General features: G+C 51.8%; 3 protein-coding genes across 5 annotated transcripts in view; all 3 read right to left on the reverse strand.

Moving 5' to 3' along the window:
- Positions 1-480: 480 nt before the first annotated feature.
- Coasy (Coenzyme A synthase) lies at positions 481-5,340 on the reverse strand. Of its 3 annotated transcripts, XM_015495674.2 has the most exons (11): positions 5,216-5,334; positions 4,515-4,795; positions 3,805-4,185; positions 2,562-2,776; positions 2,195-2,326; positions 1,872-2,061; positions 1,723-1,787; positions 1,486-1,570; positions 1,216-1,313; positions 963-1,109; positions 481-865 (listed from the first exon to the last, which is right to left on the reverse strand). In XM_015495674.2, the coding sequence occupies exons 2-11, from the start codon at positions 4,603-4,605 to the stop codon at positions 803-805; spliced, it is 1,467 nt and encodes a 488-aa protein (XP_015351160.1). In that variant the 5' UTR covers positions 4,606-4,795; positions 5,216-5,334; the 3' UTR covers positions 481-802. The 3 variants fall into 3 exon arrangements, with proteins under 3 accessions (XP_015351160.1, XP_015351159.1, XP_048647125.1); XM_015495673.2 differs by lacking the exon at positions 5,216-5,334 and having other exon boundaries at positions 3,475-4,185; XM_048791168.1 differs by lacking the exons at positions 481-865; positions 1,216-1,313 and having other exon boundaries at positions 1,055-1,178; positions 3,475-4,185; positions 5,216-5,340.
- Positions 5,341-9,011: 3,671 nt separating this feature from the next.
- Hsd17b1 (hydroxysteroid 17-beta dehydrogenase 1) lies at positions 9,012-11,292 on the reverse strand. The gene is made up of 6 exons (XM_015495677.2): positions 10,692-11,292; positions 10,443-10,610; positions 10,108-10,287; positions 9,923-10,016; positions 9,336-9,510; positions 9,012-9,250 (listed from the first exon to the last, which is right to left on the reverse strand). Exons 1-6 carry the CDS (start codon positions 10,786-10,788, stop codon positions 9,032-9,034), a joined length of 933 nt encoding a protein of 310 aa, XP_015351163.1. The 5' UTR covers positions 10,789-11,292; the 3' UTR covers positions 9,012-9,031.
- Positions 11,293-11,300: 8 nt separating this feature from the next.
- Naglu (N-acetyl-alpha-glucosaminidase) overlaps positions 11,301-17,603 on the reverse strand; it is a 6,723-nt gene continuing 420 nt past the window's right edge. The window contains exons 1-6 of the mRNA XM_015495672.2: positions 17,469-17,603; positions 16,523-16,670; positions 15,778-15,924; positions 15,402-15,487; positions 14,163-14,419; positions 11,301-12,740 (exon numbers count right to left, since the gene is read on the reverse strand). The exon at positions 17,469-17,603 is cut by the window's right edge and continues 420 nt beyond it. Of these exons, the coding sequence (XP_015351158.1) occupies positions 11,530-12,740; positions 14,163-14,419; positions 15,402-15,487; positions 15,778-15,924; positions 16,523-16,670; positions 17,469-17,603 (1,984 nt within the window). The 3' untranslated portion in view covers positions 11,301-11,529. The remainder of the gene's footprint in view (positions 12,741-14,162; positions 14,420-15,401; positions 15,488-15,777; positions 15,925-16,522; positions 16,671-17,468) is intronic.

Raw genomic sequence — 17,603 nt, forward strand, 5'->3', positions numbered from 1 at the left:
AAAAGTTTTCTAAATATTGTTGCAGATCCTGTGCGCATGTGCACTCACCTGCACCTGCAGACCTTGTCCCTAGGTTAGAAACTGGGCGGAGCACTCCTGCTTCACAATCATCTGACCCCATCAAGCTGCAAGTTCTGAGAGCAGAGCCACTACCCAGCATTGATCTTCCAAAACCCAGCCCAGTAGCTGGCAGGGTGCTTGTGGAATTAAATAATCCTTGCAAAAAGTTTGTTAGTTGTTTTGCTGCTTTATAGTGAGGAATTAGAAGTACCTAAAAAGTCTCTCACTCAAAAGTCTCTCTCACAGCTAGTAAGTGGGAAGAACGAGGATGACATCAGTCTGGCTAACTTCAAAGGCCATATACTTAACCACTGTAATCCTGATTTCTGGCTCAGGTCTGGGCCCTGAACTTGTGGCATAAGAGTCCAAAGACACTTTAGAGACGCTGGAGCAGGAAGCAGACACCATACAGGCAGCACCTGTAGACATTCACCTTTAATTCTGTTAGAAATTCCAGTGTTTGCCCTGACCCCAGTCAGTGGTGGGCATCAGACATTTGTGGGCAAGAATAGGGATGGAACTCCACAGGGGCCTACTCCCCAATAAGCCACATCTTTACTGTTGATTAAACGTCAGCATGCTGCATAGGATTCCTGTGTCTATCAGGCCCAGCCATGTCCTGCACAGCTTAGCTTGAAGCCCTCTAGGCCTGAGACTGGAAGAGCATCAAGGTACCCATTCCTCCACAACACTGGATCTCATCTACTCCAGAGGCCACTGCGGTCCCACAGAGAATTCATTATCAGTCACAGGCCTGAGGAGTTTTGGATATGCGCTTCTGCAGGAGATTCCAGGCTTTTTCCACCTTCCGACAGTCCAGGATATTGGAAGAAAGGACAACGTCAGGCAAACACCCACTGGACATTCCCTCCCCACAACCCTTTCTTTCCCTGGGCATCAACCTGGAGTTGGGTGACATGCGGCTCCCACAAGGTGCTCAGCACCACGTGGCTCTGGTCCACAAGCTGCTGCCCACTCATCTGGCTCTGTAGCCTGCTTTGAGCGGCAGCTTCACTTAGGCCATCCCTCTCCACAATGCGTCGTACAGCCTGGGCACAGACGAGGCATTTGTCAGGAAGGATCCCAGCTCAGCCTGCTGGATCAGAGCAGGATACCATCTGCAGTAGGGATGGGGTAAGGGTGGGGTCCAGATACCTCTGTCTCAGGGATGACAACGGTCCACACCTCATGTACCATGTTCTGCCAGCCGGCTTCAAGCAGCATGGCGGCATCAATCACACACACATCCTTTCCTGTGGGGAGACCCCAGTCACTGTCAGCAGCACTCTAATGCTTACTATCAATCAGAGGCCCACAAAAACAAGTCCCAGGGAAAGTGGATAGCCATGCTGGGGGCAGGGAAGCTCTCGGGGAGAATCTGCTCAACTCTCCCCTTCAACTGTTCCCATCATCCCTCCCACTCACCCTCAGCCACAGCTAGATCCATCTCCTCTCGGGCCAGCTTTGCAATAACTGGCCACACAATGTCGGTGAGTATCTTCATCTGCTTCTGGGGAGGGGAAAGAGGAAGTAGGCAGAGGTTACTTTCCCTGAGTGATGGAGCCAGCCCAGGAGGTGGGAGTTGGGAACAAATGAGCAGAAATCCAAATTCTGGGTCAGAATTTAGGAGGAGCTAAAGAGCCCTGAGAGGTGTGTGTTTACCTTGTTTCCAAACACCCGGCTGCCTAGGATCTTCCTATTGATGATGCCATCTTTATGGAGAATATCTGAGTGACAGAGAAGGAGGACTAAGCAAAGAGACCAAGCCATCTCCTCACTTCAAGCCACCTCTAGCCCTCCCCAGTTGTTACCTGTTCCAAAGGCCTCCACCACAGGTTGGTATGCAGGGCCACTTGGGGCGTAGGCCCGATGGCCCAAGTGGTCACTGTCGATGACAAATGCCCCCAGGCCCTTCAGCCGCTGAGCTATTGAGCTCTTCCCAGAGCCACTGATGCCAGTCAGCCCAATCACGTAGAGACCTGAAGGGAGCTCTGGCCTCTTCTGGGGTAGATGAGAAGGAACCCCATAGTTACTAGGGCCCTTAGGTTCATGCTTGAGGCTGAACCCCTCAATTTTTACTCTCCAGCATTTCCAGCACGCCCAAACACAAGTGAAAGAGGAAAGGTAGGCTTACATTTGGAGGCCGAAGCAGCTTTCCCAGCAGTCTTTGGCGGGAGTTGGAGGAACTGACTTTCTCTTCTTCATGTTGCTCGTGGCTTTCGTCCTTCACCAGCTGGATCTGATACAAGGCAAGCTCCTCCAAGTCCTGGGGTAAAGGGGGAAGGATGAGAAAAGAGTGAGAGGAGGAAGGAAGAACCCAGATCTCCTTTATCCTCTTCTACCTACCCAAGGAAGGGAAGCTGGGAACCAGTTTCTTCCTGCTTCTTCCCACCACCCTGACCCCTCTCTTCCCTCCTCTGGAGCCATGGTACTTCCAACAGCACCCCATAAAGGTTTTCCCCCTTCCCATCCACACCCTCTGCCAGTCTCCCAGGGGTTACATTCTCAAGGCGGAAGCGGTTGGCGGCCATCCCCCCACGATAGGTCTCCTCGCTGACCACCAGGAACTCCAAGGAGGGGTCAGAGCCAGCAGGCCCATAGGGGTCCAGTAGGGGGATGATATCAAAAGTCAGGGAGGGCTTGATGTCCACCAGGAACTCACTCAGATGTTCCACACGTTCTGCATAAGGCTGGAGCAGCTCAGGGAGCAACTTGCCTGGGGAAGGAGCCCAGAAAAACAGTGAGGCTTTTTTACTGGGGAAGAAGAGTGTGGGCCTGTTTGGGGAAGAGTGTCCCTAGGCCCTGTATCTCCAGAGGAGGGTGACAGGAAGAAAGTATTAAACTGGGAGTCTGTTGCAGGGGAGGGACATGAAGGGGAGGAAATGGACGAGCACCATAGTCTCTGCAAGGGCTGGCATGAGTCCAGAGAACAAGCCACCGAGAGATTACTCCAGAGAACTAACAATGCTAATGGGCATCAGAGTTAGAGAATCCCAAGAGCCATGTCATCCCTGAGTTCATTCTTACTGTCTGTAGCACTACTACCTTACAATTCATTTGTCTATTTATTCCCAGTGTCTCAAATTTTACAGTTGATCACCTGGAGAATCTTAAAAGTAGATTCCTTAGTTCCACATTTGGGAGGTCTAACTGGTGGTTGAACCACAAACTAAGAAAGCTTCCTCAATACAATGAATCAAAATGCATTGTTGTCATATATACCTAATTAAAATTAATTAATTAATTAACTTAAAAAAGAAAGCTTCCTCAGCACCAACTGTCAAGCATTGCGACATTTGGAATGGGTGTGAACTAATAGCCCTATCTTTCTTGATCTTGGCATTAACGGTGGTGGTTGGGAGAGGAAATTTGGGAAATCCTCCACTACCCTAATGCAGGGTCCCTCTCACTCACTCTTTAACAGATCTTTATCTGCTACTCCCACCACAAGCTGCTCCTGGGCCAGGATGCATGCAACACTGAGCAACACCTTGTGAGCATTGTGCAAGCGGTCAAACGTGCCACCCACAGCCCCACGGTGGTAGCCACGCACAGGCTGCTTTGGAGACCTAGCCACAGGGGAAGCTGGCCTAATGGTGGAGGATAAGGGTACATCCAGGGACTCCACAAGCAGCATTCCGATCCCATAATCCGGGTACAGCAGCACTGAAGACAGTTGTGGACAACAGCTGTAACAGCTGGTGGCATATCGTTCTAGTTGTTGCTTAACTGGATTGTACTGACTTCCATCCAGGGTCTGGAAGTCAGTCAGCACTACTTCTGGCGGGTGGGCCAAATTCTGGACTGAGCTGGGCAGTGGAGGGAGAAAGGCGCTCTTGGTTTGGATGTTGGTCAGTAGAATTCTGACGTCCAGGTGCCTGTGGAGGTTGGCGCCAGCGTAAAGGTGCGCGATGAAATCGAGAACCTCAAACGTGGCCTGCACCGGGCTGGACTGGGGCTGGGCAGGGCCCTCCAGACTCATGCCCGGCTGCAGGTGTACATAGAGTGTGTGATTCACCAGGCGGGCAGCTGAGGTCAGGATAGGAGCGAGGCGAGGGGCCAGGGAGGCCAGTGGCGTCGTCAGCACCAGGAGGCCCGACTGGAATACAGCCATGCTGCCTAGGCCTACGGACAGTCAGGGAGAGGAAATGAGGATGGCTAAGGGGCTATTGGTTGAAGCCGAGACCTGCACTGGGCCTTGGACCCAGAAGGAGACCTGGAGCCAGGAGAAGGCCTGGCCGATCGCGCAATGACTTCTCTGAAGTAAACCAAAATCCTGGGAAGGGGGAACTGGAGTGGAATCCCTGCGTCATAGGGCTGGGGATCCAGGAACTGGGCCCTCTTACTAAACTGCACTGGGTCTTCAAGAAATCGAAGGAGGGGCCTAAAGGGGGACGCTGACGTTTAGGTTGGTTCCCTACTAGCTGAACCCCCCAGGCTTTGGTTCCACTTACACCAGCCGCGGAGGCTTCCCGAGCGGCGGCCCGGAAGCACTGCCTTTGGAACCACAACTCCGAGGTATGGAAACCGAGAGAGGCCAAACATCTCAACTTCGGAACTCAAATCTCACGGAACTCTCGTGAGGTTTCTTGTGGAACGGAGCATGTACTGTTGATGAGGCGGAGCTGAGCGCGGAGGTTGTGAGACTGATTAAATATTGGCTCCAGATCCATCCGGACTGGGCAGAAAAGGGCAAGGCAGGCTTGAAAGCCCAGATGGCGGATTCCCTTCAACCCTGGAGAAGAGAGATTGGTTTCAACTAGGTTAACCAAAAGGCAACCAGAACTAATACCGGCTTTCCTCCTTAATTCCAGTGACAGAGGTAGGGGTCACAAAATTGCACTTGCACTAGGAGAGGCGTTCCTAGAGCCTCCTGGTCCTCCCGCTCCCAGCCCGAGGATTTTCATTTGATAGATTACTGGGCAACTTTACCCAAGTCCCATTTCGCACATGGGATGTATGGGACCCTGAATGTTCCAGGGGTACATAGAGACCGGTTCTCATGGCTTCTATAGGATGCTCGCCGCACCACGCACCTTAGTGCGCCTGCTTTCAAGAGGAGAAGGAGCTCTGCGTGTGAGCTCAGTAGAGCTACCAGGGTCTCTAAACAGGAGAAAAGTGGGCAAGGGCGTGAGACATAGTGGTAAAGATTTACCTCGAAGTTAATGAGGGCTGATTAGACTGGAGTTTGGAGCGGTGTGGGGAGAAAGCCAGGTTGCTATTAGAAGACTTTTCAGGTAAATTGTTCACGGAGATCTGAAAAGGGAAAGCAATCAATCCTCAAGATTCCAGTAATGAAGCCGGGCGCTGTGGCGCACACCTGTAATCCCAGCGGCTCAGGAGGCTGAGACAGGAGGATGGAGAGTTCAAAACCAGTCTCAGCAAAGGCGAGGGACTAAGCAAATCAGTGAGACCGTCTGTAAATAAAATACAAAATAGGGATGGGGGATGTGACTAGGGGTTGAGTGCCCCTGAGTTCAATCCCCGGTACCCCCCCCCCACAAAAAAAAAAAAAAGAGGCTTTAACCTTTATTTTATTTATTTGTTTTTATGTGGTGCTGAGGATTGAACCCATTGCCTCACCCTTGGTAGGCAAACGCTCCACCACTGAGCTACAGCCCTAGCCTGTCGTATTCTTAAAGCCTCTAAAAGTGTATAATCCCTCAGCCCCACAAATCTGCCTTTGTAGTCAAGGAATGCACAATTGTGAAGCCACAAAGGCATTAAGGGACCAGGCTGCTTGCAAGTGACATCTTAAATTGGATTTTAAAGAGAAAAACTTGATTTGAAGAAGCAAAGACTGTCTGAGAATGTCCCAAAACATCTGGACAGTCTCATCTGGCACACAGAGTTACTCTTTTTCAGCAAGTGTGTTATTTAGCCCCTCCCATGTTCAGGTGGGGTTCTAAGCACAAGGGATAGAGCAGTGAGCAAAAATAACAAAGTCTCTGCTCTCCTGGAGTTTAGATTCCTGTGTGTCTTGGGATGGGGTGGTGAATTAAACAATTTAAAAAATTCTGTAATATATCTATTGGTGATGAGGGCTATGAAGAATAATAAAGCAGAGTAAGGGGACCGACCATACTGGAGGGAAAGGAATGCTGTTTTAGATAGGGTGTTCCAGGGAAACAGCAAACACCTGAGGGAAGAGAGAGAATGAGAGATCAGGGATAAAGCAAACCAGACAGAGGAGATGGCAAATGCAAAGATCCTGAGACAGGACCAGGGGGACCAAAGTGAATGGATATGAAGAGTGGTGGGAGATGAGATCAGAAGAACATAGGGGTCAGATCACAGCAGTTCTTGTAAACATTGGCTTTTACTGAAATGGAAAGCAACAGAAGGCATTTTTTTAAAAATATTTATTTTTTAGTTTTTTTCAGCGGACACATCTTTGTTTATATGTGGTGCTGGGGATCGAACCCGGGCCGCACGCATGCCAGGCGAGCACGCTCCCGCTTGAGCCACATCCCCAGCCCCCCAGAAGGCATTTTGATGAGAAGAATTTCATTTTTAAAAAAATCATTCTGACTGTACTGTGGAAAATTTTACTGTTGGAGGGCAAGAGCAAAATCAAGAAAACCACTTGGGAGGCTACTACATAGCCGAGAGAGATGATAGTGTGAGGAACAGGATGATTTCCCAATATGCTTTGAAGGTTGAAGATATAGGGTGGAGTTGTCAGTATTTGCTGAAAGATTGATTGAAAGATGAGGGGAGCTGGGTGTGGTGGCGAACACTTGTAATCCCAGCAGCTCAGAAGGCTGAGACAGTAGAACTGCAAGTGTAAAGCCAACCTCAGCAATTTAGCCAGACCCATCTCAAAATAAAAACTAGCTGGGCACAGTGGCGCACGTATTAATCACAGCAGCTCGGGAGGCTGAGGCAGGAGGATTACCAGTTCAAAACCAGCCTCAGCAAAAAGGCCCTAAGCAATTCAGTGAGACCCTGTCTCTAAATAAAATACAAGATAGAAGGGGTTGGGGATGTAGCCCAGTTGGTAGAGAGCTTGCCTCACATGCACAAGGCCATGGGTTCAATCTCCAGCACCAAAAAAAAAAAAAAAAAAAAAGGGCTGGGATGTGGCTTCCTTGGTAAGCACCTCTAGGTTCACTTCATGGTATTAAAAAAAAAATGGGGTTGGCTGCAATTAAGTAATAATTCAAGGTTTTTGGATTGAGCATCTGGACAAATGGAGTTATCATCACCCACTGAAATGAGGAAGACTGAAGGAGGAGGAAGTATTCCCCAATCATTGAACACGTTATGATTACTAGACATCATGTGACACTGAGTAGGCAGCTGGAAATATAAACCTGGTGTTTGCAGGAAACGATGAGGTTGGAGATATGTACATTTTTGGGGTGTTGTGGGGGGCATTAACATCTAAATGGTATTTGAAATCATTCCACAACGTAGATTATTGAGAATGTGGATATATGAAATATAGAGGGGTCACACTTAGACTCTCTTACCACCTGTATGTTTGCTTGTTCACTCTCACAGAAGTGCAAAGGAGAAGCCTGGGGTGGGGGCAGGCTGTAAGAGCAGATCCCATGCCTCAGAAATTCATACCACCTTGGCCCTCTGCCCTTCCGTGGACTTCCTGGATGCTGTAAGGACAGCAGATTCATCTGGGCCTGCAGAGCAGGGAGACCAACAGGGGTGGGGTAGCTGAGACTCCTTCCTCCAAGTTGCAGAGGCAACCAGCAGTCCAGTGGGCCAGAGAAAATCCTTATCTGGAGGACAGGACAGAATGTACTGCCGCCTTCCCCTGATGTCCCACACAGAGGCCCAAGAACCACAGTAGGTTTCTCTACTGGTCCTTCACTTCCTCTGAGACATGACCCCCCAACCTAGTCCCTACCTCAGTACCACCCCCTTCTGGGACACTCCTGCCCCTTTCCCCTGCCTGTCATCCCCTCTCCTCACTTATACCTGTTCTCTCTTGGCTCCCTACCTCTGCCCATCCCCCATCAGACCTCCACAGAAGTTAGGAGATTGGCTCCTATGGTTCCTGCCATGGAGTGCCCCTCTGTAGGATCAGGAAGTATAGACCACTGAACACACTAGCCAGGTCTGAAGCCCCAGCTGTACCTCCTGGGAAGAGGCAGCCTTGTGGCTGATGGGGACCTCTCCGCTGAAGAGTTCAGTTTGAGGCAGGGGAACAAAGAGGTACTCAGTGGGGTGTCCCCTTTGCTTTATTTAGCATAGTGGGGGTCTAGCTCAGTAGTAGAGTGCTGGCCTAAGTCAGCACTGGGTTCCATCCCCAGCACTGCAAACAAAACCAAACCCTCCACACTAGCACTTTACAGGTATTATCTCACTTGGTCTTCAACCCATGAGAGAGGTATTGAACTCATTTTACAGATAAGAACAGATTCAGGGCTGGAGTTGTGGCTCAGTGGCAGAGTGCTTACATGTGGGAGGCACGGGGTTTGATCCTCAGCATCACATAAAAATAAACAAAACAAAGATATTAAAAAAGAAAAAGGGGCTAGGATTGTGGCTCAGTGGTAGAGCACTTGCCTAGCAGGGGTGGGACCCAGGTTCCTCAGCACCACATAAAAATAAAGGCATTGTGTTGTGTCCATCTACACCTAAAATAAATATTTTTAAAAGAAAGAAAGAAAAGTAAACAGATTCAGGGTAGGTAAGGGCATTGCCTGGGGTCCCAAGAGTAATAAAGGCCAGGTCACAACCGGGTCCACCTAACTTCCACTGCTGCAGACTTCCCTTGGGCATCCAGACAGTTCTAGTATGCAGGCAGTCCCCTGGATTTGAGGCGTGACCCCGTGTTATCTCCCTCTGCTGGATATCTGTCTCCACATAGGTAGAACTGGGGCTCCGAGAATTGTCCTGATCATTCACCTGCTGCGCACCAGCGCAATGCAGCCGCCACCCCTGCGCTATCCCCTGCACATCCTGTGAGGCAAAGGAGGGCGCGAGGAGACAGTAGCAGACAAAGCCTTTATTTCGGGGCTGCAGGAGACGCACCGAGCTCAGGGTCCTCCGATTCTCTGGTCCCAGCTGCCTCGGCGGGCTGGTCTGCGAACACAGCACGGTGCATGGCGGTCACGTAGCTGCAGCCACTGGGGTCCTCGAGGCGCAGCCGGGACAGGGGCAGGAAGCGCTCCGTGCTGTAGTAGCGCAGGGATGGCTTTGGGGCACGCAGCGCAGTGAGGAAGACCTGCGGGGCCGGAATAGAAGCGTGGGCTTGGATCATGGTGTGCCTCCCTCTTCCCCGCCTCCCTCGAGTCCCTGAGAGCACTCACCTCTGTCACCTCCTCTGGGTCCTGCGCCTCACGGATGATCTGCTCGCAGTGGCGCTGGTAGAGTGAGAAGAGGTGGCGGGTCTGGGCATCTGTGTGGTTCAGCGCCCCTCCCGGGCCGCCCTCTAACTTTTCATAGAAGGCGGTGTGCACTGGACCGCACTCGATGAGGCTCACGCTGCGGACAAGAGCGGCGAGTTGGCGGAAGCGGACATCAGGGCTGGCCTGCCTGGCCTGGGTCCGCGGAGAGGAAAGCCGCTGCGCGCGCAGGCTGCTTTGCATAACCGAAATGTTTGCGAAGCGGCTGACTGCCGGAGAAGTGCTCCCGTGTCCACCTGAGGCTTCGAGGGAGACTTTAGTCTGGGTGGGTAACTAGAACGGTGTGACCTCTGTGGACCTATGCTTTTCCATCACAATACCGACACCTTAGTCGGCAAGTGAATGAGATCATGTGTGTCAAAGGCCCAGCACAGTGCCCTCCACACAACCATCGGAGTCTGGGAAGGAGGGCCAGGGACCCACTGGAGAGCGACCCCAACAAAAATCCCGGGCTTGGGTTTCCAAGGGTTCAGAAGTTTCAGGTGACTTACTGGACTCCAAAGGGCAGCAGCAGAACCGCCAGACTCTCGCACAAACCCTCAAGCGCGAACTTGCTGGCGCAGTACACTGCGTTGAAGGGAAGCCCTTGGAAGAGAGGTGAGGTCGCTGAGTTCTGCAGCTCAGACCTGCGTCCAGGCGGGGAGCGGCCTGGGGAGGCCCCGCCCCTTCTACTCACCCATCAGGCCTCCCACGCTCCCGGTCACCAATATGCGGCCTGAGCGGCGCCGCTTCATGTCCGGCAAGAAGGCCTGCAGTGTTCGCAACGTCCCAACCACATTCACGTCCAGCACCGAGCCCACGGCGCCCAGCCCGTGGGCCTCTAGGGGTCCAAGAAGACCCCGTCCCGCGTTGCACACTGTAAGAAGAGAGACCTGCCCTATGCGACTGACCAGTCACCGACCGACCAGTGACAGCCCCAGACTATCCCCTGGGGTTCCCTGTGCTTGGGGCATTCTGATTTGGGCTCTGGACAAGGATGGCTCTTGTACACATTTCGCGGGGGAGGCTCACCCAGCACATCCACACGGCCCTCGGTCACGCGTGCCCGGGCAGCAGCCACAGAATCTGAGTCCCTCACGTCCAATTCCAGAGTCTCTAGCGAGTCGGAAGGGCATCCCCGGGCCCGGGCTGCCTTCCACAGCTGGCCTTGAGCCCTCAGGTCCCTCAACGTGGCATACACTGAAGGTTTGGGAGAGGATGAAGATTTGAATGCCCTGCTTACCTCTAGGGGAAATCTATCCATGCTGGCCCCTCTTATACCTTTAAAGCTCCTGGACGGGTCCGAAGCCAGCCGAAGGGCCAGGTGCAGGCCGATGCCGGAGGAGCAGCCAGTGATGAGCACCACGGTGCGATCCATGGGGAGATTCTTGAGAAGCAGCTCAGGAGTAGCAGGTCAGGAGCAGCAGAGTCCTAGGCGCAGGTCTCTGGGCTGGATATCACCTGCTTCACCCCGCCCCTGCCTGCAGTGCCCCCACCCCTTGTTGTGTCTCAGAGGCAATCTCAAGGCTGAGAACTCCCCTGACCGGCTCTCCCCACCCTGCTCTGGATCAAAGCAGAGAAAAGGCCACTGATTTAACACCAAATTTCCCTAGTTGCTGGTCACAGGGAGGGCAAGCAGGAGGGCACTGAGCAGCACCATGGGTAGGCTTCCTGGATATGTCTGTGTCCTAAGGGACAATTTTCGTTACCAAAGTTTGCTGCTTTGCTGTAAAAGTAAATGCTTTGGGGGGGGGCATTCTCAGTACAAAGGCCGGGGGTTAGTATTAAGCATAGGAGGCAAAAGGGAGGTGGGGAGAACTGGCCCCACACCAGGGTCCATGCTGTAGCCCAGACATCTTGGCAGTGACTTTTTCATTCTGACAGACCCAGGCTGATTCATGAGTTTATTATATTGACAGAAAACAGCACTTTAATCCCAATTTACGGATGATGGTAAAGGGCAGTTCACTTCCCTCCAAGCTACCCATACCTGCCCTCACAGCAGGCCTTGACTCCTCCAATGGCTGGGGCTATCTTGTGACACTATCTAGCTCCAGGCTCTAGAATCTGTCCCAGCCTGGAGTTTGGGAAGAACTGGGCCCCAGGGATGGTCAGTCTGTCACAAAGAGCCATTCACCACCCTGGGGTAATATTTGAGGAAGACCTTCTTGGTTAGGTCCACAGTATCACCTTGAGGCTGACTGGAATATCTCTTTTTGCTCAGAACAAAGGACTTCTCCAGCTGGAAGACATTTTTGTCAAACTCCTTCTGTTTAAAAGGAACACTCTGAGCCAAGCTGCCTGCCAGTGTCTCCAGGAAGAGGCGCCAACGTGGAGCATAGTAATCTTCTACCAGTCCCGCCAATTGTTTGTTAGCGTAATCTAGGATGTTGCCCTCTGGACCCCACAAGGTCAACTGATAGAGGCTATTCTGCTCATAGAATTGGGCCTCAGTCTCATTGACTGCCATTGCCCGGGCCTGCTCCAGCCAACTGCCCAGCAAGAAGCGTTTGTCAGTAGCTAGCACCTCATCCAGTACAGGCAGAAGTTCATAAGCTAGGATGCCTCCAGCCTGCAGTAGGAGAATCAGGTCCTTCTTCCTGTAGGAGATCTTCACCTCCTCATAGTACAAGCTGACCATCTCTTGGATTGCCTGGCGGGTGATGTCCACCAAGTCATAGCGGAAGGCCAAGCTGGTGGTTAGGTTGGGTGCTGCTTTCAACAACAGCCGCCAGGCCTCAAACACATCCGATCGGTTGTACCAGACAGTGGTATTTATCTTTAGGGAAGGCCGCTTGACCAGTGGGCTGCGATTGTGCCCAACACAGGCCTTACCAGAGCAGTTGTAGACACTTCTGAGCAGTAGCTTCCAGGCTTCCTTTGCATCTTCCTGAGACAACCCATACCGCCGGTCAGCAAAGCCGGTCACCCACGCCACCAAATCTGGTACTGGGTCCTTTCGCCAGCCCAGCTCAGTCATGAGGGTATAGACCACTTCATTCTGGCCAATGCCCTCAGGAGCTATGCCAGTGCCTACCATGGTGGAATTGGGGTAGAGGCGTGCAGCCTGAGGGCCTTGGTTCACAGCCTCCAGGGATCCAAATAGGCCATGGTTGCCCCCGAAATTATGCAGCATGCACCAGATGAAGGGCTGGCCATAGAAGGAGTCTGTGCGGCTATACACAGGCTGGTTCTCGGCAAACAGGTCCAGAACCAGGAGACGGCCCAGGGGCACAGCCCTCAGCACAGCCTTGACCTGGTCCGGCCCCCAGAACTTAGGCTGGTGCTGGAAAAGCCAGCCTTGGAGCAGCCACATGGCATCAGGATCCGCTGCAGTGGTGGGAGTGGGAAGGACAGACAAGAGGGGTGATAAGAGGAGAAGGCCAGGGGAGTGCTGAGCCCATTCTACAAATGATGAAAATGGAGGTCCAGAGAAGGCAAATGACCCTGTCACAGGGGACACCTTCCCCCTCTGGCTGCCCCATGGGGACATATATGGGGACACACCACTACATATTTCCTTCCTCATCCTACCTCCCCCCTAACTGGGAACTCCAGGATAGTGACGTCTTGCTTCACAGGCATTAAAATTGAGATGTTAAGACATGGGCTTCTGGGCCCCAGCTTCTGAGCCTTGATTCAGAAGTTCTGGGTTGGGCCCTAAAAATGTGTATATCTGGGGCTGGGGCTGGGGCTCAGCAGCAGAGCACTCTCCTAGCACATGCAAGGCCCTGGTTTGATCCTCAGCACCACATAAAAACAAATAAAATAAAAGGTATTAAAAAAAATGTGGGTATCTGGGCTGAAGTTGTGGCTCAGGGGTAGAGCGCTTGCCTAACACGTGTGAGGCATTGGGTTTGATCCCTGGCACCACATAAACATAATGGTACTATGTCCATCTACAACTAAAAAAAAAAAATTGTTTTTAAATGTGCATATCTGATAGTGCTATGGTTTGGATATGTTTTGAGTATAACTCCCAAGGGTTCATGTGTTTAAAATTTTATCCCCATTACAAGGTATTAAGAAGGTGCAAACTTAATCCCATTATGGTGTCTGCAGATGAGGATTTGGGAGTAAGCCTTTGGGATTTCATTGCAGTAACTAAAAGTGGACCAATAAGATAGGCTCCAGGGTGGGGCTCATGCCACTGGTTCTAGACTACACTTGCAGCAGCTCTGTTCAAGGAAGACTGAGCCAACCTGCTCCCTTCCTGGCTAACATGTAGACCTCCATTAAGCCATTCCTGCCTTGGGCCCCTTCTACCCATCCTTACAAGTGGCAGGAAGGAGCCTGGGGTTCACATTTGTGAAGCAAGATGGATACCTACTAGTTTGGGGTATAAGCCCCAACACTGGCCTGCATTACCTGCTTTAGCAATGAGGGAGAGATCAAATCAAATCTTTTCAGTAGTTAGCACTTAGTGATTCTTTACAGGCCAGGCATCATGTACCTATGAATTAGTCCCATTGTACAGATGAAACAACTGAGACACTGGGAGTGAGGTAACTTGTAAGTTACCAGGGACTATTAGTGTCAGGGTTTGCGCCCTAGTTATCTGGCTCCAGAGCTCATCTCTCAACCACAATGGGATTAAATGAGATGGCATGTGTGCCTGGGAAACTGTAAAGGGCTGTGTATTACAGTGAGGGGTAGCCCCAGTCTCTCCTCCCATCCCTACTGACCTCTGCCATCCCCATCTACCTGAAGGTCCAGGGGGCTTCCCTTGCCCACCTCCCCAGGGCACCGTACCTGCGATCATGGCCTCATAGACAGCAGTGGTGATTGCAGCAAGGTAGGAGGGCTGTGAAGAGGGAGGTTGCATCTCATTGAAAGTGTCAGCCCCGTAGATGTGGTTGGTACCAAACTCTTTGCTCAGCTCCCATAGGAAGAGGCTCCCAATAAGGGGGAACATGGGGTCTTCTGGAGCCAGAAGGTAGGGGCAGGAGTAGGAGCAGTTGAAATGTCCCCAACTGCTCAATCGGGTGACATTCATCTGTGGGAACACCCTAGTGGAGAGCAAAAGCTCAGAGAATTACTGGAGGCTGACATAGCATTCCTCTTGGCCCATAATTCCTTCCTTACCAGTCTAATTTATCTCTAGTTCCTGGAGTGCATCTTGGTTTCTTGTGCTTCTTCACACACACTGCCCCCTGCCTGGGCATCTTTTCCTCTTCCCTCCTTGCTTATCCTCTTGGTTCTTCCCCACTATCCTTTAAGTTTTACCTGTCTGGAAAGCTTTTGCTATCCCTCCACCTCCACTGGCTGAAATTTTAAACACATTCCTTGTTCAAGATAAGGCTCAGTACTGCTTCTGCCCTGAGCCCTTTCTGGCCCTCTTCCACAAGAGCCAGTGTACATTCCTGCCCTTATCACTGGGTCATATCCCTCTGCTAGCTTATCTCTCCTCAGAGACAGAGCCCAGGGCACCTTCACCACTGCATCCCTAGGGCCCAGCAGACAGCAGTATCTGGCAGACTTGCACAGCTGGACAAACATCACAAAAGGAATGAGGTTCCTGCTATCACTCACAGTGCAAGGGAGGCCAGCAGTGTGAGTGGTGGGAACCAGGTGTTTGTGGGCACGAAGGAGGCCCCTGGGGGTGTTGGCAAGGCTTCCTGAATGAGGGGATGTTTCAGTTCGGCCTTGAAGACTTTTCTAGCCACAGGAGAGGAGTGTATAGTACAGAGAAGAGGAAAAGAGACCAGTGTATCCCCTACTACCACTAATTAGAGCAGCTGCTAGCAAACACTCTGCCAGGTCATATTCACACCCAAACCCTGATGGTAAAGGTGGTAAGGATCCCATTTACAAGTGATGAAAATAAGGCACAGGGGAGTCATGGTAATCCATCCAAGGTCACACAGTTCGTTGGTAGCAGAGGCAGGAATCAAACCCAGGCCTGCATCCATAGCTTCAGTATTTAAGTCATGTTTTAACAGAAGAAAAAACTCCATTGTTGAGCTGCACAGGGAGAAGGGAAAGCCTCACCTGGTGAGAGCCTTGGGGATGTGCCCTGCAAATGCAGGTAACACGGGGATCATGCCAAACGAGCGCATCCGGTCCAGGATCCGATGCTGGGAGAAACAGGAGGGGGGCTGGTGAGCATGACCTCTGCAGCCCCATGGGGGTCCCTTACTCACTCAGGACACAGTCACTGTGATCTGGTCAAGAGCCCCGAGTCTGGTCAAAAACCACACCCTCCCTAGGTCTGTGACCTCAGCACCAATTCTGCCCCTTCCATTTCCCATTCTTTTTTTTTTTTTTTTTCCGGTGGTGCTGGGGATTGAACCTAGGGCCTGCTACATGCAAGTCAAGCACTCTACCAACTGAGCTATGTCCCCAGCCCCCTTTCCCATTCTTTTACCTGTAAATAAATCTGCTTGAGGTGCCAGAAGCGGGACAGGGGGCCACCCCAGGTGTGCAGATTGCCCATGCGCCCCCAGGCCAGGAAGGCAGGACCAGTGAAGTATTCATTGATTTCTGACTCTGTCAGGCCCAAGGCCAGGTACACCTGGGGAAGAGGGAGATCCCTTCACATATAAATATATTCATTGACATTTGCCAACTGATTCATTCAACAAACATTCACTCATTGCTTCTCTGTGCTGGAAGCTACAGTACTAAGACAAAATTGGATCACAATCTAGGGAAAACAGATCTGAGTTCACTAAGCTGTCATCTTTGATGTATGGGTGAGGAGATGGGACACAAAGGGGTTTTCCCAAAAACCAGGAAGAAGTTTTAGAAGGTTTCATGGAGCAAAGTTCACCAGATGGAAGGGAAAAGAGCCAGAGCACTTGGAGGTTCCCTTGGAGGCAGATGGAGACTGCTAATATGGGAGAATCTACAGGATCAGGAGACTGGTCTGGGGCGGCGGGTGGTAGGGGAGAGAAGCCCTGGGTTCATCAACTGTTTTAGCATGATGCTGGGGTCTAGCTCATCTCAGGAATGGAAGCCTCAATTTCTGAGGTCTGGATCCATTGTGCACTCCACAAACACTTCTGGAGCCCTTATTCTCTGTATGCCTGACACTGCTGGCCAGGGGCAGATGGAGAAGTGGGGGACATGTGGTGGACAGTAGAGTGTGGAGGGGCTAGGTGGGCACGCACCCGCTGCCAGATGGCCTCCTGACCATTCCAGGCCAGTGCCAGGTTGATGCCATTCAGTGCCATCCAGTCAATCTCTTTCTCCCAGCGGGCCCAGTCCCACCACACGAAGGAGTAGCTTTGTGTGCACACATTCTGGTAATAGCGGTACCTGCAGGTGGAGGCAGGAGTTGAGTAGGTTACTGGGGGCAGAGAAGATATTTCCTATCCCTGAGTGTCCATCACCTGGAAGAGCTCAGAGATAGTCTGGCTCTGGAATAACTCCCCTGGCACCCTGTTTCTTTCTAGGATCCACCCCAGGTGGAGCTGAGGCTTGAGTAGTTGAGTTTCTGAGGTGCCTGCCCACTAGTTCCCAATACTCTAGCCTGGCAGATATTTGTGGGAACATATTTCATTCCCATTCAACACTTTCAGAGCCCCAGCTATAGTGTCTATATGGCAAAGTTGGTCCTTGACTAGGAAGTGGAGGGTCCCAGTTCAGGAAGGGGGCTCCCTGCCCCACAATCTGAGGGGGAGGCAGATGTGAACATATCACCTTCATACAGTGTAGCAAGTGCTAGAATAGAGGTCTGTGAGCAGGGTGGACGTCATTCCTCAGTCAGCATCTTCAAATAGAGTGTAGGGAAGGAATGAAATAAAACTTGCCCATCACAATTATGAACCATCATCGTGCAAACCCTCACAATCAACACTGCTGGGGGACATCACTGTTTGCATTTTTCAGATGGGCCAGCTGAGGCTCTGAGAGGCTGACATAAGAACGCATGGCTGTTAAAGAAAGGTGAAGCTAGGATTTGAAAGCAGAGCTATTGGACTCGAAGGCCACCAATTCCTTCTCAGGCTTTCAGTTTTCTGCAGCTCCAGCCCATTGTTGGAGTGAGGCGAAGGGTAGGCGTCCCCAGGGCTGGAGGCTGGAGGCAGCTGCCCCGGAGGCGGTCGGGACCCATACCTGTGGGGCGTGGTCTCAGCCAGCTCTTCCGGCACCACAGGCAGCGGCTGTGGTAGGTGCAGCTGAGAACCCGACCAGACCACCTGGCAGCCACAGAAGTCGCGCAGGTAGCGGTGCAGCCCGGCAGCGGCCGCC

The sequence above is a fragment of the Marmota marmota genome, unplaced genomic scaffold (assembly GCF_001458135.2).
Source record: "Marmota marmota marmota unplaced genomic scaffold, marMar, whole genome shotgun sequence".
NCBI classification, from domain to species: Eukaryota; Metazoa; Chordata; class Mammalia; order Rodentia; family Sciuridae; genus Marmota; species Marmota marmota.

Coding starts and splice junctions, on each gene's coding strand:
- Coasy (XM_015495673.2), bottom strand. CDS start 4,605: ATGTTTGGCCTCTCTCGGTTTCCATACCTCGGAGTTGTGGTTCCAAAG. Junction 2,327..2,561: donor ACCGCTTCCGCCTTGAGAAT/GTAACCCCTGGG, acceptor CCTTTACCCCAG/GACTTGGAGGAGCTTGCCTT. Junction 1,110..1,215: donor TTGTCATCCCTGAGACAGAG/GTATCTGGACCC, acceptor GTCTGTGCCCAG/GCTGTACGACGCATTGTGGA.
- Hsd17b1 (XM_015495677.2), bottom strand. CDS start 10,788: ATGGATCGCACCGTGGTGCTCATCACTGGCTGCTCCTCCGGCATCGGC. Junction 10,288..10,442: donor GGGCCGTGTGGATGTGCTGG/GTGAGCCTCCCC, acceptor CTCTTCTTACAG/TGTGCAACGCGGGACGGGGT. Junction 9,251..9,335: donor ACCCAGAGGAGGTGACAGAG/GTGAGTGCTCTC, acceptor CCGGCCCCGCAG/GTCTTCCTCACTGCGCTGCG.